Consider the following 22,867-nt stretch of genomic DNA (forward strand, 5'->3'; position numbering starts at 1 on the left):
GGAAAACATTTCTTCCTAGGATCTCACCTCAATCTCCCCTTGGAAAAAAAGAATCACTTCTTCCTACAGTGAAACTGCAGAGGACGAACGTGTTTTCTGCGCCACTTAAGGGGGAAAAAAACAACTATTTGGCTTATACTAAGAAGGGCTGCTGTCTGGTTGGAGATGATTCTACTAGGCATCATCACCAGTTAGTGCAAGCTCTTTGGTTGCTGCCTGAGCAGAGCTGGAAAGCAGATATGCACTCCTGCAATAAATTCCAGACTGCTCTGACTCTTGGGAAGCCCAAGGTGTGGTCCTGGCGGGCAGTGCGAGGGTGGCTGGTTGCCAGCCTTTCCCCCAGCTGGAAGAAAGGTGCTTATAAAGTAAAAAAACCAGGAGAAGAGCAGAAAGCAAGAGCTAGGATCGCCCTATGCGACTTCTCTGTGTTTGGTGGACACAGACATTTTGGCCACATTAAACAACCAAAGCGTACGTTGGAGCACAAAGGCACCGCAGCAAAAACCCAGAGTTTGGGTTGGTCTGTACTAAAATGCGTGGAGACAGATGAACCTTTCCTACATCTTCTTCAGAGCCACGGTGAGGAATGCAGAAAGCACCGCATGGAGCGACCGCAGAGCAAATAAGGACAGAGCACCCCAGGTATCAGACCTCTGTTAACACCCACTAAAGGATGTTAATGCCCTGTAAGATGAGGTATCCAAAGATTCAGGTGTGGTTTCATCAGCATTCTACTCAAAACCCATCCTGAGAGGCAGGCAGGGAAACGTCCTTACCCCTTTCCTACCAGAGGGGAGAAAAATGAAACAGAAAGGTGGAGCAGCTTGCTTAAGTCTGCCCTGTGAGCCAAAACTGGATTTCACCACCTCCTGCCTCCCAGCCCAGTTCTCATTCCTGCAGAGAACACCACCTCTCAGATCTGCTCCAGGTGAGCAGATAACACGCATGTACTTCATACCACAGGGGAGGAAAAGGCACAGGGAAAAATGACTCAAGGATTCAAAGGTTCGCTGTGATTTATAACTGATGATATGCAAAAGCCAGTAGGTAAAAGGATAAAATTAGGACTGGATCTAAGGTGCTGTGCCAAACCCAACAACCTGACTGCAAAGAGCCTCTTGCTCTCCTCCAGTGCCCTCAGAAGCCTTCAGACCTAAAAGGAGCTCAGATTTTTTTTCAGGAATCCCGGGTACTACACCCAGCCAGCAACTCAGCGCGCTCTCCCCTCCTTTTCCCTCTTCTTGCAGCAAAAATGAGTTATAAGTTTCAGGGTTAAAAAAAAAAAAGTATTGTCCCTTAAAACCAAATTAAATGCCTTGCATCCCTCAGTCTTGTGAAGTCTGCTTCCTAGGGGTTTTGGTTGCTGAAGTGTTCAAACGATACCAGGGAGTTCAGAGTTATCCTTCGCTGGGGTTTTTGCCATTCTGAACTCCTAAAACACAACTGCTAATACCTCTAGTTAGAAATAAAAACTGTGTTAAACCAACCCGTTCTACCTCACATCATTAGAATGTAATGCCCCTTGCTATCTGCTGCTTGTAAAAAGTTGGACTTTGAAATAAAAGCTAGGCTCTGGAAAAAGAGAGATCTCATGTCTGGACTTACAGCAGTTGAAAACGTAAAAATATTCCAAGGTGAAACGCCCTATGGCCAGAAGCACTGGAAAAGTGTAGACTTAACTTAAAAGCCCTGGAGCAACAGGCTAATTTCAGTACTTGGTGAATCTTAAAATAAAGCCTCCATGCAAACCTTTTTAGGATTGCAGCCCTCATTTGTTTCTAACTGAAGAAATGAAAACTATCATTATATAGCTCTGGAAAAGGCTTATTCCCAAATAGATCCTATTTACAGGCCAAATTCTACCCTCTCGTGTTTACACGCAGCTCCTGTAAAAAAATTAAACGCCGTTCCCTGAAGATGATGAGATCGTGCAAACACACACGGGCTCCCAGGCGTGCTCAACCCGGCCAGAGGCAACCTTAGAGGTTGTTCTCTGGCAGCATCCGTGGCTTCGCTGCTCTCCTGGGTACCAGTGGGGCACACGTAGTGCCCACAGCCGGGACCAGGACCCAGTGCTGCTGGGATGCAGGAGCTGCCTTCACACCCCTGACTACACCACAGATGTGCCTGAGCAGAACGATTCACTTGCCTTCCAGTACTAAAAAGGGCTCCAGGAAAGCTGGTGAAGGGCTCTTGATCAGGGAGGGCAGGGACAAGATGAGGGGGAGCGATTTTAAGCTAAAAGAGCGGAGATTGAGAGAAGACCTCGGGAGGAAATGTTTTGCTGAGAGGGTGGGGAGGCCCTGGCCCAGGTTGCCCAGGGAAGCTGTGGCTGCCCCGTCCCTGGAGGGGTTCAAGGCCAGGTTGGATGGGGCTTGGAGCCCCTGATCCAGTGGGAGGTGTCCCTGCCCATGGCAGGGGGGTTGGAACTGGATGATCTTTGAATTCCTTTCTGACCCAAACCATTCTATGACCCCGAATTCTTGTGATAATCTATCCCTTGATGGTGATGGATTTCAAAGACAAACTTTTTCATTTATCACAGACTTGACAAATTTACAGTTCCAGAAAAATGTGTTTCCACAGACATAAGAAAGGCGCTGCACGTTACCTTATTGAAGGGTTTAGGCCTTCAAGATCACAGGCATTTTCCCCATCTCCGTTCAAGCCCCACCTCAGCCATACCTCGGTGGGCCAGCATCGGTGAAACCGAAAGGGCGTGTCAATACGTTAAATCAAAATCACCACCTTTCCGGATGACGGATTGCAGCATTTCTTGCTGAAAACAATTTTCAGTTTCTTTTGCTAAAAAATACACTTGTTTTTTTTTTGAATGCTCCTTGTGATTAAGTAAATCTGCCTGGCAGTCCCCTTTCCATGGAGCTGCAGGATTTTGACTGCATGGGAAGACAGGATTGCGGTTAACCTCTGTATCATCGGGTCAGCATCACAACAACACGCTCCTCCAACCATCCTACACCTCCCGTCAGAGCATTCCTCTACCTCCGCTTGTTTTTCCAAGTTTAATTAAAATCCACTGCGAATTCCCCCTCCCACCCCGTTCTGCTCTCAGGGGGAGGGTTGAGCGCCTCTGCCTCGCTTCTGCTTCTGGAAAGCAGCAGGAACGGAGGGGTTAATGCTCTGTATTCAGAACAAAAACCACAACGCCGAGGCAGATCTGCACTCATCCAATCCATTCCCTGACAAAACTTGTCGCTAGTCCTGTCTGCACCATCCTAGATCTCCCAGGTTTCACTGGCCTCTAGCCAAGAGTGTCGGTTTACTCTCATAATGAAGGGGGCCAGAAGGATTTATCTTTCCCAACCTCTCCCTGCATTATTGTCCATCCCTGCAGAGCAATCTTCTTGTTTTTCCACATTTTCTTGCAGTCGGAAGCCCTCCCAAGGGCATATCCCCAAGGATCTGCTGAGATGGAGAGCTTCTCAGCTTACAGCTTCTGCCTACAATGCCCTATTTAGCCCATTAAAAATCCCAATAAAGTTACACATAAAAGCTCCTTCAAAGTTTTGGCCCTGACACTTTACTCCTCACCTTCTAAATCAACTTATGCCTTATTTGAAAATCTTTAGAAATTGTTTGGAGGAGTGAATGACCTATTCTGCAGGTTTAAAATTAGATCAAAAGTCTAAAGTTGCTTCCTCCCAAGCCACTGTATTACTAAACAAGGAAACAGTCACACAATAAAAATTCCACAAGAAGAATGGAGTCTGCAAAGTGAGGCTGTTGCAGGTGAAGCAGGGAAAAAAAGAAGAGGTAAAAAAAAAACCCAAAGGCTGATGCTTCAGGTCCTGAGAATTAATCTAGTAAATAGAAAATATAGTTCCTGCGTTCCAATGCGCATCGAGAACCACCTCCCTCAGAACAACCACTCACTCTCCATAAAACCAGACCTCTGGGGTCAAACATTTTCCCTAGAAACTCAGTGCAAGCTGAGAGACCCGAGTTCACAGGGGCGATGCCAATTTTACCTTTGTCTGCTCGAGGACCCTGCTACTCCTCTAGAGTCAGGGGACCACAGACAAGCACAAATAGCAAAATCTGCCCACTGGTCTCTTCCTTTCCCTTCTCAGTCTCTTCTTCCCCTCATTGATCAGATTAGTCATGATATTCCCACTGAAAGCCCTCACAAAGCATTGAAGCACACCTGAACAACAACCAAAGCCCATACAACCCTTGCTCTGAAACCATGTTTTTTTCCTGGGCTTGGAAGACTAATCCAAGACTTAAATCGTTCTCCTGCTCTGCGAAGGAAACCCAGCAGCAAAGGTTCTGCAGCTGGAACTTAACAAGGAATCCCACCACCAAGGCACAAACACCTGATCTTCTAACATGGCAGTTAGGACTCCGCAGGCTCAGTCAAGGCCATGGTTGGAGCAGAAACCTCCCTTAATTTTAGGCAAAATGAGCAAATACACATCTGAAAGCAGGGGGATGGATCCTCAAACCAACAAGTGTTAGTTACTTTTACACACTAATTGCCGATAAACCCACACTTCAGCAAAGAATGAACTTCAGCAGCACGTCCATTGTTGCCCACTGCCATGGTCTAATGAAGGGAATCTCAACTAGATCGAGCCTGCCTTGAGTTATACTTTTGTGTTTTGATTCCAGCTTTGATAAGGTCACACCTTAGAAGAGCCATGCACAGTGTAACAGATGGGAATAAAGCTTTCAGCTACTCCCAGACTCCGCTAATAGCATTTCCAAGAGAAGAAAAATCAAATTTTTTTTTCTATCTATATAAATAGGTATGAGTTTTCAAGTTACTTTTGCTCCCACCTCATCCCACCAGCCCACACGGGGATGATTTCTGCTGCGGTGGAGGCAGCAACAGCCCAGAGCGCAGAGGCAAATACCCACTCAAGCAGGCAGAGCCCCACAACTGCTTCCCCGCCGAAGACCATGATCGTGCCTGGCCTCCTCTCTGCCAAGCCATGGTCCTCTGGGAAGCATCTCCTAGCACAAGCTCTGCAAACCACCCAGATCCCCAAACCCAACTTGTACGGTGTCAAAGATCAGCTTCTGCTCAGACCTGCCGTCCCAAACAAGCCAGACATAGAATCACAGAATGGTTTGGGTCAGAAGGGACCTCAAAGCCCATCCAGCTCCAACCCTGCCACGGGCAGGGTCACCTCCCACTGGATCAGGGGCTCCAAGCCCCATCCAGCCTGGCCTTGAACCCCTCCAGGGATGGGGCAGCCACCCCTGCTCTGGGCAACCTGTTTCAGAGCCTCCCCAACTTCACAGGAAAACATTTCTTCTTAAGATCTCACCTCAATCTCCCCTCTTTCAGCTTCAAACCATTCCCCCTCATCATATCGCTGCACTTCCTGAATAAAGAGCCTATTCCCATCTTTCCTGGAGCTGCTTACATATCTTTCACTGCTGTTCCACACCTAACACTGACTTCGCACACTCAATTCACCCCTTGGAAGCCTCCGACCCTTTCTGAGGTCTCCTTCCTGCTGCCAGCCAGGGATCCAACACACTTGACCAGTGGGGTGTCACTGGTCAGACAGCAACAGTGTCAACTATAGGATTTAAGGAAACAAAAAATAAAGTAGTGAGGTAATGGTGACCTAATTTCCTAGACTGGCTGGCTGCTAACCACAACGTTAAAGTTTCAGAGTCTTTGGCTCACTGTCAGCTCACTCTAAAATTGCCTTCTCTGCAAACCTGAAATAAGCATATTAGGTTGTTTTCAGATAATACCATCCAAAGAAAATAAAACCAAGGCAGGCTACAAACTCGCATCCCCCTGAGTAACAAGCAAAAAACTCTTTTATTCATATTAAAACTTGATATGAGCTTTTTATACGGGAAGGGACTTAACTCTACCCCATCACAAGAACGATGCTGTCGCACAAATGATCCTGTACCATGATTTGTACAACACAGGTTTAATCTTCAGTGAATTACGTTAGAAAAGCCTTCGGTTTAGTATTGCTTCATCTCAGGTCAGAGATAAGTGGTAACATTATTAGCCACAAAGCTGAGAATCAACTGCAGGGAGAGACTTTTGGAAACTGCGTGCCATAAAGGATGAAATGCCAGGAAAATGCAGAAAGCGATGAGGCAGCTGGAGTGAGGCTGAAGAGGTCACGCTCAACAAAGGCTCAGGAATTCCCTGGGGATGGTTCTGCAGTCACATGAAGGAATTTTGGGGGATGTTGTATACTCTGAGCGCTAAAAAGCATTTCACAAGATTCTGGACCAGGCAGCAACAGCTAGAGGCGAAGAGTTTTGGAAGAAGATCTAAAAGTAGGAGACTGCACAGTAAATAGAATTAAGAGCAGGAGGCAAAGGGTACTCAAAGTGAAAATATTTCAGGTTGGAATGAAATCAGAAAATCACTCCAGAGGTCAATTTAAACCTCTTTCAAAAAAAACCATCAGTACTCATTTATTTATAAATGGGTAAGAAAAAGACTATGTATGTTTGACATAAGTCCATAACGTGGTTTCGGTTCACTCTTCCCTTCCACTTTTTAGTGTTTCACATTTGCAGATCACATTACAGTTGTTGAAAAGCAAAGGAATCAAACTAAATCGAAACAGAAGTGGATCGGTGCAGGAACAGGGCCATCATATGTCAAGTTTGATAGGTGAGCCTGAAGCAGCTTCATCAACATAGAGCCATGCGTGCCTAAGTGGCTCATACTTGGCGTACACGAGTACTCACCATCACAACCCACTGCATTGGTCAAGAAAAAAAAAAATAGTAGGCTGCATTTATATGGGTCAGAAAGACATTCTGGAAACTAGAAAAGGTCTAGGAGGGGTGGGGGCAAAAAGTCCAGATAAATTCAAGATGGAGCTTAAGAGAAGAGAGACAGTCGCCTCTATTATGGCTAAAGTCAGCCAGGCTCCTCCATTCTCAACTGGGGATCACGGCAGAAACATGGCTGAGAAATTCTAGTACCACACAGTGGAACAACTAAAATAGCAAAGTACATGGTTATTCTTGTAGAAGGCTTCGTTTAACAAGGCTCTTCAGTCTGCCCTCAAATCCTGTACAAGCCAAAAGGGTCTGTCAGCATCTTCAAACCCTGCGTTGGGGAGAGGATAGCTCACAGGTAACCAAGCATGTAGCTAAACTCCATGCTACCAAAGCTGGACTAAAGACACTTGCTAATTACTCATATTAATTAACTTGTATAAATCCCAATTCAGTTCCTCAAAAACATTTTATTATTTAAATGAAAAACAACCAGGGATACGGCAAACGCCAAACCCCACACGTTCTGAAGAACAACTGAGGGAGGCAGGTTGGTTCCCAGCAGACGAGACAATCTCTAGGAGACCTTTTTGAAATGTTTTATCAGTACAGGAGGGACAGACATCCCTCACATGCCAACTGTTTCACAGGAGTAAAAGGTCGAGAAACGAAGGGGCAGTGTGAAAAAAGGAACAGAAGTAAACACATTTGCTTCAAAGCCTGGTTAACTTGGCCAAACATAACTTGGAGAAGAAAAGTGAAGTTTTTAACTGAGGAGATTTACTAAACAGCAGCTCTGGACAAATCCACCTAAGCTCCTGGATCAGCTGGTTTGTGTTGGACCAGTCTCTGCTGAAAAGCTGGCCAACAACAAAAATACAACTCCAGGAGCCCAGGAGAAATAAAAGACAGGGAGCAGAGGCCACATGATACTTTCTTCAGCAAAGAAAAGTAAAAAATATAAAGTTATCCCCAAGACAGTCTCCTCTCCCTGAAATGCCCTCAATTTTGCCAGTTCCACCACCATCAGGCAGACACAAAATCAGCTTTGATCGTCTGCACTAAGCACCTCAAACTCTGCAGATCACTGACATGGCTCACAAAAAAGAGGAAACAAGGTTCTTATCGCACAGCACGTCTTACATCCAGCTAAGCGTTAGCGTCTCAAAACATCCTATACCTAAACTGCAGCCGTGAGCTTCTCTAACGTGTCCCGGCAGTCTGCCAAGTGATTATTCAGCAGAACTACCATGAGAACAGAGGAAGACGCTTCTCTGTTGCCTGGCTCTTAGACACTGAATTTTCTCAAGTCAACTGTTCTGCTTTTCTTCAGCTTTACTGCCTGCATTGGGTACAGAGAAAACCTGGACCTATTTGGTCTTATTAACATTGGTGATGCGAAGGACCTTGTATCAAACCGAGGTCTCTCTGTGCACGCAACTCTCAGGTGCCATTTTTCAGCTTGGCTCCAGCAAACAGGTTCTTTTACAAAATGGAAATGCATTATGCTCACATTTAAAAGGAAATGGGCAAAAACTCGCTGAGTGACACTTTTCACCTCTGTGCTTTTCCTTCCTCTTGTCCAGCAGCCCTCGTAGAGACAGCAACCCAGCAGGGGAAATGGGACCTGAGGAAAGAGCAGGAAGATGCCAGGGGAGGGTTACGTGGGACATCAGGAGAAGGTTCTTCCCCCAGAGGGTGGTGGAGCCCTGAAACAGCTGCCAGGGAAGCAGGCACAGCATCGAGCCTGACAATATTCCAGAAGAGTTCAGCCAATGCCCTCAGCCCCACGGTGGGAATGTTGGGGTGTCCTGGGCAGGGACAGGAGCTAGACTGGATGGTCCTTGTGGGTCCCTGCCAACTCAGGGCATTCTAGGATTCTATGAAACAGGTGTAGACACAGAAACAAATTTGCGGCAACCGATCCCTATTTGTCTCCAAATTGCCCATGAGATAACGAGTTATCATATTCCAAGAACCAACCTCAGGTACTCGTATGTGGTGACTTTTACCCCGCCAAAGAAAACACCAAAACACCAAAATTATATTCAGTGTGGATACATGCACTATTTCTTATTGTTCAGTCTTGACAGACAAGATAACTTGAGGCAAGAGTGGTTAGAATAGCCTTTCTCCTGAATAGCACTAGAGATACACACTAATACATAAATATAATGAGCATTTTTATCTCCTAGAAAAGCCAAGCCTCTTTCACTGTCACATCATGCAGCTCAAAACCATTCTGCATTAAAAGATAATTTTGAGGTAGATTTGGGGTTGTTTTGTGGGCTTTTTTTTTTTCTTTAAAGAATCACCTGTAGCAGTTTCTTCCAGTACGTGCTTTAGACACAATACAAAATGACACTACTGGAAAACCCCTATTCTTAGCCTGTGAAGAATACAGTAAGTCTTCAACATGCATTCAGAAAACTTCTGACACTTACAGGTATGTTTTCAAAGCAGCTCTCAAGAGGTACATGCACAAATTCCATTATTATGGCTATAAACTGGAAAGAGGCAGATTTAGACTAGATGTAAGGAAGAATTTCTTCACAAAGAAGGAGGGGAGGCCCTGGAACAGGTTGCCCAGGGAAGCTGTGGCTGCCCCATCCCTGGAGGGGTTCAAGGCCAGGTTGGATGCGGCTTGGAGCCCCTGATCCAGTGGGGGGGTTGGAACTGGATGGGCTTTGAGGTCCTTTCCAACCCAAACTACTCTATGATTCTATTTGTTAACAACATTAATTAGCTTTTCAAGCTGCTTTGAAAATATATCCCAGCCTGTTTGGCATTAACATGCATATTTACAATTCTCAAAGACGTTATAACTTATTTTTCATGGGACGACACCGGCTGGCCAAGTATTGCCTAAAATCCCAGTTAGCCAGCCCTGATGAATCCCTCGTCTCATTTACTATCGGGGCAGCACACCTTGTTTGTCAGACAAGTGACTTTAGGGACATCTTATTTCATAGCAGAAGCGAGGTCGATTATAAAATTGAATAGTGATCACTGCAGTGAATTCATGAATCACAGAATCACAGAATAACCAGGTTGGAAGAGACCCACCGGATCACCGAGTCCAACCGTTCCTACCAAACACTAAACCATATCCCTCAGCACCTCGTCCACCCGTGCCTTAAACACCTCCAGGGAAGGTGACTCAACCACCTCCCTGGGCAGCCTGTTCCAGTGCCCAATGACCCTTTCTGTAAAGAATTTTTTCCTAACGTCTAGCCTAAACCTCCCCTGGCGGAGCTTGAAGCCATTCCCTCTTGTCCTGTCCCCTGTCACTTGGGAGAAGAGGCCAGCACCCTCCTCTCTACAACGTCCTTTCAAGTAGTTGTAGAGAGCAATGAGGTCTCCCCTCAGCCTCCTCTTCTCCAGGCTAAACACCCCCAGCTCTCTCAGCCGCTCCTCATAAGGCCTGTTCTCCAGCCCTTTCACCAGCTTTGTTGCTCTTCTCTGGACTCTCTCCAGAGCCTCAACATCCTTCTTGTGGTGAGGGGCCCAGAACTGAACACAGTACTCGAGGAGCGGTCTCACCAGTGCCGAGTACAGAGGGAGGATAACCTCCCTGGACCTGCTGGTCACGCCGTTTCTGATACAAGCCAAGATGCCATTGGCCTTCTTGGCCACCTGGGCACACTGCTGGCTCATATTCAGTCGGCTGTCAACCAACACACCCAGGTCCCTCTCCTCCAGGCAGCTTTCTAGACAGACTTCTCCCAGTCTGTAGCACTGCATAGGGTTGTTGTGCCCCAAGTGCAGGACCCGGCATTTGGCCTTGTTAAACCTCATGCCATTGGACTCTGCCCAGCGGTCCAGCCTGTTCAGATCCCTTTGCAGAGCCTCCCGACCCTCCAGCAGATCGACACTTCCACCCAGCTTAGTGTCGTCCGCAAACTTGCTCAGGGTGCACTCGAGGAATTCAAACACACTACAGAAGAACGGCATTCCATCTCTGCAGATGATAAATACATGGTTAAAGAAACCCAACAACGGTTTGCTACCAAGCTTTGTGATAAATAAAAACAAGGACACATTTTTAAGAAGAAATAAACAATTTCTGCCACTGCCCATTCATTTAAACTTGAGGAGGGGCCCAAACTTGCCTTCAGCAAAGCAAGTGGAAAACAGAACCCACGGGGTTTTCAGACTCCACATGTACCATCACCCATGAAGAACACACAGTCCGCAGACGTACTCTTTCCATTTAACTTTTCCTTTGTACTCAAGATTAGAGTCTAAGTATAGGGGTATAGAAAATCTTATGAAAGTCAGTTAAAACGCACATGAGAGGTATGAAGCATAATTTTCAAGAGGAAAATGTCAGCCTAGAAACTACATATTTTCAAAGACATTTATAAGGAATAGGGACATACTGTTTAAAGCACTCTTTTACTCTACTCGTTCTTTCCCTTCTCGAAATATCTAGGTTGCTGCATGGCTGGCCTCAGGTTTGGATAGCAAGGGTTAATAAGGAGAAATGAAGTCACCTTGCTCCCACAGCTAATGAAAGAGCAACACTGAACAGTGCCAAAGTACCACCTCATTTAGACATCTTCCACAGCTGCTCAGCGAGACTGCTTTCCTTCTTTCACCTTCTTCTTGTAATGAGAGGAGGAAACACAAATGTCTCAAGATTACAATTTTGGCATAGCCTTGTAGCACAGAACAGACTCAACTCCTAACCAACTCCAAGCTCCCCAGCTCTCTAGTAAAACATGGAACATGTCATCCAACTACAGGGATCTCATACACATTCCTCAGGCATCTTGAGACTTCTCGTAGGCAACCAGTTCTTTTCTGTAGACCTAGTACAGGTCTCGCCAAGAAATATCCTGGCTTTCCTACTAGAGACCACTCTACTAGCAAACTCACACTAGAATTGCAGAAAGTAATCACAAGTACATGGAAATGATATTGCTGCTGCAGCACAATTGAACTGCAGCCCACAGAAGGTTTTGGGTTGGAAGGAACATTAATGCCCATCCAGTACCAATCCCCTGCCATGGGCAGGGACACCTTCCATTGGATCCAGTAGCTCCAAACGCCATCCAACCTGGCCTTCAACACCTCCAGGGATGGGGCAGCAACCACTGCTCTTGCCAACCCGGGTCAGGGACTCTCCACCCTCACAGGAAAACATTTCTTCCTAAGATCACATCTCAATCTCCCCTCTTTCAAAATAAAACTGTGAAAAGGATGACCTTGTGTACATGCACAGACATTGCTGGCCTTGGCTTGGGCTTCAGAGCAGAGAGGGAATGCCGCCAGCCTTTGAGTGAGAACTTGAGAAGACGAGGAAGGCGTTGCTTAGGATCCAGACAGGCCACACCATCGATGACCTCTAGAATATGAAAAGGTGCCTCGTAGCCCTACGTGACTCTCAGCTCTCCTCCATCAGGCTGTCGCGTCATATGATCCCATTCAGAAATGTGTCTGACTCTTGCCCTCGTTCTGGCAGGAGTGAAATGGTGACCTGGCTTTATTCACTGTCTGCTGCTTCTTGTGACAACTCAGTAAGTTTAAACAGCTTGTCACCCTCCCCAAAATTCACCTCTTCCCTTACTTTTCAATGGGCCCCATCCCGTGCCCTTTAACTCACTGGGCTCATTAGACGTGGCAGAACACCCCTTCATTTCTTGATACAGAACTAGTTCTAAAAGCAAGTTCACGAAATGGAAGACTAGTCTTAGTCGCTGCAGCACAGCCCTCTGCGTGGGCTCACCTACCCTGGCTCTCAGGCTCGTGAAACAGCGTCAACATTTCCCTTCTCCACTGGAAACACTTTACCTGCAATATCACATCATGGCACGGGCTTGATCCGTAATTTTATCATGTTGGTGTTTGACAAGATGCCTGGTGTCACCTGCAGTCAGATCTTTCTCCTTCCCTGTCATTTGCAGACATGCAGACTACAACAGAATCTTTATTAGTCCCCATGTGTCCAACCTTGCTCTGTACATTGTCACGTTTCATCTTATTTCCATTGCTCCAGCCCAAGTGCATCAGCTCCTCCTGTACAATTCTCCGATTCTCTTTCATGCCGCCTTCTGATTCAACTTGGAAGGTAAGTCAGTACCTCCTCATTTTTAACGGCAATTCATTAATGAATATTTGAAACAAATCCGTTTTGAGACCGAACCAGAAGGAGCCTGCAATCTTCTCGTAGCCTGATAATTCCCACCCATAACAGCCTGCCATGATATTCCATTTAGACCTTTCCTCCTGCGCTTTATTATAGCCACAACAATTTCCATCTTCTTAACTTAACTAACAACTTTCTCCACAACAGCTTATCAGCCACTCTACCAAAACACAGACAGATTAGCTATACTGTGTTTCTTGGTTTTTTAAGATAAATGTATTTTATTGAAGAGAAAGAGCTGGTGAATCAATTCATAACCAAGTGATTTAATTACCCTTTAAAGGTGGAGTCTAAAAAAGCAACCAGGAAACTTCAGTTTAAATACTTAGCTTAACCCTGTCCTGCATTTGGACTTCTCAGTTGTTGTCTAAACATGAACTGTTAGCCAGAGAGAGCAGTGACTCTTTAAATAGACCTAAGCTTTATAGTGGGCGCTCCTTTTTACTACCTCAGGGGATATTCCATGCACTTACTTAAAAAGCTTAACATGCATTTATCCACACGTTTGGTTTACATGTTAATATATTAAAGACAATTAAAAGCTTCACTTCCAAGATGATTTTTTAATTTATTATTTATGTCAACCTTAACCTGAATGCAAATTGGAATTGGCCTCAACCTCTCAAACCAGTTTTTATTTACCAGCTTGCAGAGGACAAATCCTTCTGCTTTTTCACCTCCGAGCTGACTTACCTGTTTTGACTCAACTCTGAATAAACCAATATCCCTGTACTAACAGCAAAAGCAACAACACCACATTTTCAGTGACAGGCTCTCCTGTTAGGCACGGATTTTGTGACACCCCAAGTTTTAGTAGCTAGGTACTCTAACATTTCAGCAGCAACTATTTAGGCAGTGCTTTTGCTATTATTAAGGCTATGTTTCTGTTACAGGCGATTTATGTTTTAAAATAGGTTCTCAATTTGCAACTTAAGCAGGGTTTTATAAAGTTACTGAATCAAACCGGAAAATCCAATTGACATTGTCAAATTTCCTCTCCAAGCTATGAGATATTTCTGCACTCTGGTGTTTACCTTGCTCGCCCTGCATTTGGACAACTTTGGTTGCATAAATTTTAAAACAAAAGAGACTAGATAACAGGAAGAAAAATTTTTACAGCAAGAATGGTGAAACACTGGCCCAGATTGCCCAGAGAGGTGGTGGCGGCCCCATCCCTGGAACCATTCAGTGCCAGGTTGGATGGAGCTCTGAGCAACCTCACCGGGTCGTCCCTACTCACTGCAAGAGTGTTAGACTGGACGGCCTTCACAGTTCCTTCCTACCCAGACCGTTCTACAATTTTATGTTCCCAAAGGCATCTTAAGGCATTTTCCCCCTCACTCTCTCTCCTTTTCTTTCCTCAATTCTTTGTCCTATTGAGGTCACGCTAATCCAGCTATAGTTGCTCACATGACTTTTGTCCAGAGAGATGCCAGTGGCTACTGTGCCCTCCCTGTGAGTGGTATTTATATTAAATTATGCCTTTGTGGGAATTTATTTAAAAAACCCCAGGCTTGTGCAGAACAGTATTAGCTAAGAGGAAGTACAGGGAGTTTAATAGACAGGGATGGGCATGTTTTGCTAACCAGCTAATCAGACTCAGAAAAGCATAAACCCATTTAAAACTTCCTGGTAAAACCCGGTGCTGTCACAACTAGTCACTGGAGCACAGGGGAGTCGCTCTCCGTATTGTCCTCCTCCCTTCATTTTCTGCTCCGCTCACTCTGCGGGCTCCTGCTTTGAACAAACCAGCGTTGAAGGCAGCGCGAGCCGCACTCGGCTGCACCAGCTGCCCAGGTCAAACAGCTTCCCAGGGACACCGAGCATCTACACGCTACAGGATAATCCTGGAGCCCTGCCCAGCATTCCTTCTCCTGCTTTCATAATCACACATAAATTGACTGGCACTAATGAAACGTTCATAACTGCGCGTGGAATACTGTTGTGTGCCTAATGTCTACCTTCAGGTGCATAATTAATTGCTCCGCAAGGCATTTTGAGGCAGGGGGAATAAAAGCTCAGCATAAACGCTGATACAACAGTCTGTAAAGCCAGTGGACTAGAACAGAAAGGCCTCCGAGATCAGTAGCTTTCAGCTAAGACTCCCGCTATCGTTGCGCAGAGGACTAATTAGGATATTATTTGTTACCATTTGGAGGAGCAGCTTCTCAGTTTGGTTAGAGGTGAGCACTAATCAGCTACTGAAATTTAAACTGATTACGTCTGAAGTGCCAGCAGATGCAGAACTCCCCAAGTGAGGAATGAACATGTGTCAGCTTTTTGTGACAAGCTGAGGGAATACTTGTTCAACAAATGAAAAAAAAAAATTCTTATTATCTAATACCATGCAACAGTCGTGTACAAATGGAATGAATCACATGGAGAACCGTGAGATTGAATCTACCAGTCTAACACATGAAAATAATTGATAGAATGTCCTTTTTCTTCTTAACACTGAAGAGAATTATAGAATCATTAAGGTTGGAGAAGACTTCTTAGCTCATCCAGTCCAACCATCAACCCAACCCCACTGTGCCGATTAAACCACGTCCCCACGTGCCACAGCCACACATTTTTCAAACACTTCCAGGGAAGGAGACTCCACCTCTGCCCCGGGCAGTCTGGTCCAATGTTTGACCACTAAGAAAAGCAAACTTTCCCCAGCAATGCTTTTCTCTTAATAGAGACGTTTGGGATAAGAGCAGGGAGAAAGAAAGCAAAACCTCACAGACTTCTCAGCACAGCATCCCGGTTTGTTGCTTTGTAAAACGTGCGTTAACACTGTTGTTTCAACAAGTGTTATAACTAAGTTTTCCAAATCCTTCCCCGGATCCCAAAATGACCCCTGCATTCACATTTTTGCACAGCAACCTACCCGATATATCTACACACAACAAAACAGCAATCTTTGCCCTAGGGAATTTAGAAGGGAATTAAATAGTAATACTCCCATCCCTGCTTCAGGGCAGTTCTGAAGCAGCAGAAAGGTCCTAGTTCTAAGCAGAACACCGTGAGGGCAGCCAGGGAGTACTGCTGAACTTGGCAGGCCCATAAAACATTTTAAATGTTGCCAGAGGAGCACTCCATCCTGCTTGCAAAATGCCACAGCACTGGAAGGGAGAGAAAACCACCCAATTCCACCTGATCTTTCCGCTAGAGCAGTGGGGTCTCATTCAAAGTGTCTCATAGAGCCAGGACTGAAGAGCCCAGCACCTTGCAGGGATAAACATCAACGCTCCTCTCCGTACAAGTTACACAAACGTGTTAGTATTTGCAGGAAGGGGGCTTCAAAGACAAGATTTGAGAAGTGAATAGAACAGATGGATGCAGCATCGAAACTGGGATGTTTCGGCACCATTACCTGTGCACACAGATACAAGACAAAGTGTTGCAGTCATGCTCGTTGCTTTTAGCGAGGCAACTATTTCCACACTGATCCTGTCCACACTCAGCTGTTCCAGGTACGCGGCTAAAAACATGCAACAGTTCAAACTGCTCTTTCTTAAGTGATGTGATGGCTCACAAAGCCACTCTTCTGCAAAAGCATCTAAACTACATAAGGTGCTGAGTATATATATATGGAAAAGAGACAGCCCATATCCCAAAAAGCTTTAATCGTCCTGAAAATTAAAATCCAAATGAACGTGTGGGTTTGAAATGTCATTGTTCAGCACCAGCCAATGAGATATTCCAGTCTGAGTTTCTGAACCATCTGGTAAAGCATCACAACAGCTTTAAGCATCCAAGGATCTGTCAGGGGCTTTAGTTTAGAAATACTAATAATCCCATCATGTGCAGCTCCTGCTGAATGGGAGATAGACCTACTCAATGATTTACTCCCCCCTTTTTTTCCTGACCAGGCAAGGGAGAAATAGCCTGAACGAGATTTGTTAACATTTCTCCACTGGATACGGTGCATTGCTCAAATGATTTGAGAATTACCAGACCTCTGCAGCGTACGAGTCCCGGTGAGGACCTTTGGTGGGACAAAATAGGATAAGAATTTCCAGGACAAGTATTTAAGGAAGAGAAAACATTTTGTTTTAAACTATTTAGAATCACAGAACGCTTTGGGTCAGAAGGGACCTCAAAGCCCACCCAGTCCCACCCCTGCCATGGGCAGGGACACCTCCCACTGGATCAGGGGCTCCAAGCCCCATCCAACCTGGCCTTGAACCCCTCCAGGGATAGGGCAGCCACCACTGCTCTGGGCAGCCTGGGCCAGGGCCTCCCCACCCTCACAGCAAAACGTTTCCTCTCAATGTCATCTCAATGTCCCCTCTTTCAGCTTCAAACCACTCCCTCTCACCCATAATTCTACTGATTTAATGGTAAGGATTTCTTTCTTTCTTTCTTACAGTTTACCTTGACTTATTACAGGTGGTATGGGGGGGGAGGAAGAAGAATAAATAAGGAGGGAGCTTCATTCAACATGTTTAAACCTTCCACACAACCAACACAGTGAGAAATGTTGGTCTGGTGCCTTGAACTTGTAGCTGGAAGACAGGCATCCCAGCTTGGTTGTGGCTCAGTCGCTCACTCACTGCCTGTCATGAACATACAGGACCAACTCTTGAAGAGTCCAGCTTGATACATCCTCAACAGTCTAGCACACCACACCATCTCTAAAAGTCAGGCCTGCAAAATGCCAAGTGAGACACCCCAAAGCCAGGCAGCTTTTGCTAAAAGAGAGCATGAGCTCTTCTCTTACCACCATTCTCTGAACAGACAGAGGATGCTCTTTGTTCATCCTTAAAAAGGACTCCAAAACTTCTGGATGAAATACACTTTCTGAACCTTATCCATCACCCCTAGCATTAATAAGTGGCTTGGGGTTCCTTCTCCCTTTTAATTCCAATAGGTTTTAAGCCATGTCTACAAGCACAAAGTTGATCAGGCAGTTTAGGAGTGTTGGCCCTAACACATGGCTTGTGGTCAACGTGTTGCACTTGGGAGACTTCGATAATGCTCACAGCAACAGAAATAGAAAAAGGAGGTGACACAGAGACCTAAATAAGTTATGTTTGCAGCAGCGTTATTGCCCACGGGCTGAGGGTGGCCAGTCACTCTTTCTAGAGCAGCCGTTGGCAGGCGCTACAGCATGGGATACTCCTATGTGGGCACACACAGAACAGAAAAACCATAAAACTGTTACAAACAGTCTTAAATTCACTCAGTGAGACCCACAACCGCAAAGCAAGATGGGCTTGGGTTCGGAAATGAGGAAAATAAACTGAAAATACGCACTTTTTAGAAGAAACCAGCCTCACTAGAGTGGTGCTCTAAGCCTAACGTGCAGAATCTTCGTGGAAGTCATTTAAAAATGCTTTGTACACAGCCAATTAACTCCAACTTATTGATTAAGATGGCAGCTCTTAGCTATTCAATTTGTTAAATATTTCTCTTTGAAGAATTTTCTTTCCGAAGAGCCGCTCACACTAATTTCTGTAACTTGCCACTCAAGCTATCAGTGAGTGTGTACATGCTCATAGGCATTATGGACATGGTGATGAGCTTTTTTGTACTTGAATAAAAGAGCAGCAACACAAAAAAAACCAGAAAAGGTTTGTCTTGGAAAACCACACTGGGAAATAACCACTCACAGGTAATTCTAAATAAAGACTTGTGAAGTAAAGACATGCAGCTGAGAGCTAATAAAGCCCTATCTGTTACCTCAGCATCCTGTGAGCTGATATTGGGCTTTTAACACTCCCCAGTTCACAAACCACTGGAAAAAAATGGTAATGGGTAAAACGCAAAAAGATGTGATAAAGTCTTGCTAGTTCGCTGAAAAGCCACATGTCATTTGCATGAACGCTTCAGCAAATCATTGCTGAACAATCAGCTGTCAATCAGCTGTTGCTTCTATATCACAAATTGACCAGAGGAAAAAAAAATAAAGTGTTTTTTCAACATGAAGAATTGTGCTCACATATAAAACCCATTGATCGGTACGTGGGCCAGCGGAGAAGTGACACAAGGCACTGAATTAACAAGAGCCAAACTCCACAAAGCCCCACTCCTCGCTCAATTCATACACTACCAGCATATGAGCAGGAAGGACAGGTTTAGGTAAATGAAGACGTGTTCTTCACTGATGGGAAAGCAACCCAGTGTGGGGTTCGTGGCCTTAAAGAAGGAAAAAATGCAATTCACCAGACAAAGTCAATGCTGAATGGAAACCAAGTGAACACAATCGACAAGACCCACTTTTTTTGATGGTATCTGGGCCTTTTCCTGTTAGCATCACAGCTTCATGCTTTCCACTGCAAACCAGTAGAAATCAAGCTGTCCTACCATTAAGCCATGCATGAAAGCTCTCCCATGCAGGATTACAGTGAGGGAATTTACCATGACAGCAGCCTGAAACTGTTTTAGAGCAACCAAACAGATGAGAAACAGTGTCTGGCTTCCAAGTGTCCATTTTCACTCATCACCAGCTCTTCAATAAATCCTGCCTAAGATGAGAGCCTGTGAATGCAGAAAAACATGGACAACTCTAGCTGTGTAGGTATTCCCACAGCCTGCTCAGGTAACCCAAGGTACACAGGTGCCAAGTCAGAAGCAAAACCCACGCTTTACACTTGCTGGTCCTCCGGACATAACCTGAGATTCCCAATCTGCAAAAGGAGAGGTCTGATGAATACTCTGGTCTTGGGTTAGAAGGGACCTCAAAGCCCAGCCATGGGCAGGGACACCTCCCACTGGATCAGGGGCTCCAAGCCCCATCCAACCTGGCCTTGAACCCCTCCAGGGATGGGGCAGCCACCCCTGCTCTGGGCAACCTGGGCCAGGGCCTCCCCACCCTCAAAAAACATTTCTCCCTAAGATCTCATCTCAATCTCCCCTCTTTCAGCTTCAAACCCTTCTCTCTTGTCCTGTCCCTGCACTCTCTGATCAAGAGCCCCTCCCAAGCTTTTCTGGAGCCTCTTTCAGCCCTGGAAGCTGCTCTAAGGTCTCCCTGGAGCCTTCTCTTCTCCTGGCCAAACCACCTCAACTCTCTCAGCACGTCCTCAAACAGGAGGTGCTCCAGCCCTTGGATCATTTCTGTGGCCCTCTCTGAACTCACTGAAAAAAGCTGGAAAGCACTAGATCATAACGTTCTCACAAGAGTAAGAGGCAGGCATGGAGCTATCACATCCATCCTAAGCCAAACATGCTTTTAACTGGGGCGGATGGGCAAACAGGACTGAAGTTAGACCTGGACCACAAATACATAAGATCTAAGTCTACCCTGAGAGAATACTCCACTTCTCAAATTGATTAAAAACAATAGTAATTTAAACTCAAACAGAAAAATCATAGAATCAGCAAGTTGGAAAAGACCCACTGGATCATCGAGTTCAACCACTCCCATCGATCACTAAACCATGTCCCTCAGCGCCTCGTCCACCCGTCCCTTAAACGCCTCCAGGGAAGGTGACTCAACCCCCTCCCTGGGCAGCCTCTAACGGTGCCCAATGCCAAAATGAAGGTATTCTCCACTAAAACTGATTTTTCAACCTGCTGTCATAAAAAGGAAGTAGAGGAAGAATGAAAATAAAACACATGGAAACGTAATATTAAAGTATGCCACGTTTTGTGGCTTTTCCTACAGTAACAGCACCTCCCTGCCCATTCACTATTTTGTTTGCAAGAACAAAACCAGACGGGCCCAGCACCTCTCTCCATATTATTTAACCTTCCACTAAGGAGCGCAAGTAATACGCTCCTTTTCCCTCCTACAGCCTGTTATTTATCAGCTACAAACGCCGTTACTCCGAGATAAAGCAGGTTCTCAGCTCTGCAGATCAGAGGATAACTTATAGCAGCATTTCAAAACCGTGTTTGCCCAACTGGGGAGGATTCAGAACAGAAAGGGAAGTCCTGCAGGATGTGCGAAGCTCCGACAGCCAAAGCTCTGCACGGTTACGTGAGGAGCCAAGGCTGAATGAGGAGGAGGAGGGAGGAAACGTACACCTACCGCGACTTCGCATTTACACAAAGCTTCCTCTCCCACAGCCCTCTACGGAGAAACAGGGCAGGAAGCTTCGCTGTCTCCAACTACCAGGGATGAAACCCAGGCAGAGAAGAGTGGGAATTTCCCTGAGATCAAAAATGAGCTGGGGAGAAAGCAAAGTTCACACTGAAAAGTCTTACTGGCTCTCACGATTATGCTAATACCACCAGCCTTGTTTTTCCAACAGAAGAGTCCTACCAGATGATTGCTTCTCCAACACAGCAAAGGAGTCTGAATTTGGAGTTGAGGGAAGCAGGAGGAGGGGGGCGGAGAATGGGAGACAAGCAGACTTTCAAATCTTTGGTGTGTATTTATAATGTTGTAGAGAAGCTGCATTTCAGGACAGAATGATTATTGATTTCTTAATGGACTACTGCTGCGCAAATTTACACCCTCCCCCCACCCCACCCCAACCCCATCAATCTTAGGATAATAATTATAAACCTATCACAGCGTTCGGAGCTTTCTGACAGAGTAGAAACTTCTCCCTATCTGCCAGGAAATGGCCAGTTCTCTATTTCTCCCACTCCGACCACATTACAGCACAGCAAGGAGCTACTGAAAAATACATGTTATTATAAAACAAAGTTTGCAATAGTCACAGGCTGTACCTCCAGTCAGCTTCCATTAAACACACTTTTAAACTGCTGCCCTTAAGACAATGCTCAGTCCATTAATAAACAAGTTAATTAGCTATTATAATCCTTTTCTGTTATTTTTTTATCATAGTAACGAAGCAGCCCCAGCAGAGAATGAGACTCCTTAATGGGCAACATACATTCACAAACCCACACACCCTCACTTTTTCTGCTTACCAGCCTACAGTCAAATGTTTCTGTAGCTAAATAATTTCTTTGCGAAGGCATCTGTAAAACAGCTTTGCTACAAGCAGCATCGCTTTGCAAAAATGACTGAATTACCACAAGGACCCCCCTCGACACAGGAGGCGTCACATCAAGCCAAGGGAGACGGGGCACTATGGAAACCTGAAAAGAAGTTAATTCTATGGCAATAGAAAACTCAATATCCCCAAGTTTCTGCAAGGTGCAAGACTGTGGAAGACACAAGCCTGTCTCTGTTTAGTGGTTCCCACCCATAACACCACCTAGCTTCACCCCACTGTTTAACTAGAGACATTATATGGGGTTATAGTCCAACTGTGAGCCACGAGCTAAAGGTGACCTGCAAACAGGTTGGCTGTGAAGCCGGTACCTCTCAGCCGCTGGCCCCGTCTCTCTGCAAGAGGTGGCTGGGGCAGAGACAGCAGAAAAAACAAGTTTGCTGCCTCCTTGAGCAACACCACGTACAGATGCTCTAGCTCCAAGCATCGTTACAGCCTAGCTTACATTTTCCTCCACCCTCCACCCCTGCTCAGACCCTAACCTCACACCATGAGAGACTGCACAGTAAACTGGATCACCGAATCGATCCAAACTAAAAATACTCTATTTTTGGTGTTTGGCTTGTCTTTTTTTTTTTTTTTAGACCAACTGCTGGCACTGTCACGGAGATCGAGGCAGGCAGAACTCTGCTTGGAATGCTTGCCTTGGGAACAATCACCTCCACTTGCTAGTCCTAACTTCTTTACACAGTCCTAAGTCAATAAAGCCCAACCATCCAGTGCCACTGAAACGCACACAGGTTAAAACCCGGCACAGAGCAGGTTTTCAGGCTCCCCTAGTGCTGTTCGACTGTGGCTTTCTCCGGGGCACAGATGAAGTTACACTCTACTCAACACCACTCCAATACAGCTCGCTCTAAGTGGTGGGTAACAGAATAGCTCATAGAAGCCAATTTAAATGGAAAGACAAGGTACAGCCGAATTATCATCCGGCCGTTCCCTTCCATGCCTAAAACAATTGCATATACTAACGCGTGCATTTGATATTCATAGAATCATCAGGTTGGAAAAGACCTCTTGGATCATCGAGTCCAACTATTCCCCTAGACTTAAGCTGGTCACTACCTATGATTTCCTA

The 22,867-nt window shown here is 45.6% G+C and overlaps 1 protein-coding gene across 8 annotated transcripts in view; it reads right to left on the bottom strand.

Annotated features, from left to right (window-relative positions):
- IKZF2 (IKAROS family zinc finger 2) overlaps positions 1-22,867 on the bottom strand; it is a 124,088-nt gene that overhangs the window by 80,102 nt on the left and 21,119 nt on the right. Inside the window, exon 1 of one of the 8 annotated variants that reach the window (XM_069860613.1) lies at positions 12,347-12,387. The exons of the other annotated variants lie outside the window; for them this stretch is intronic. Within the exon in view, the coding sequence (XP_069716714.1) occupies positions 12,347-12,380 (34 nt within the window). The 5' untranslated portion in view covers positions 12,381-12,387. Of the gene's footprint in view, positions 1-12,346; positions 12,388-22,867 lie in introns of those variants that run through there. 8 annotated transcript variants of the gene reach the window in all.

Source organism: Phaenicophaeus curvirostris, chromosome 7, assembly GCF_032191515.1.
Source record: "Phaenicophaeus curvirostris isolate KB17595 chromosome 7, BPBGC_Pcur_1.0, whole genome shotgun sequence".
Lineage (NCBI taxonomy): Eukaryota > Metazoa > Chordata > Aves > Cuculiformes > Cuculidae > Phaenicophaeus > Phaenicophaeus curvirostris.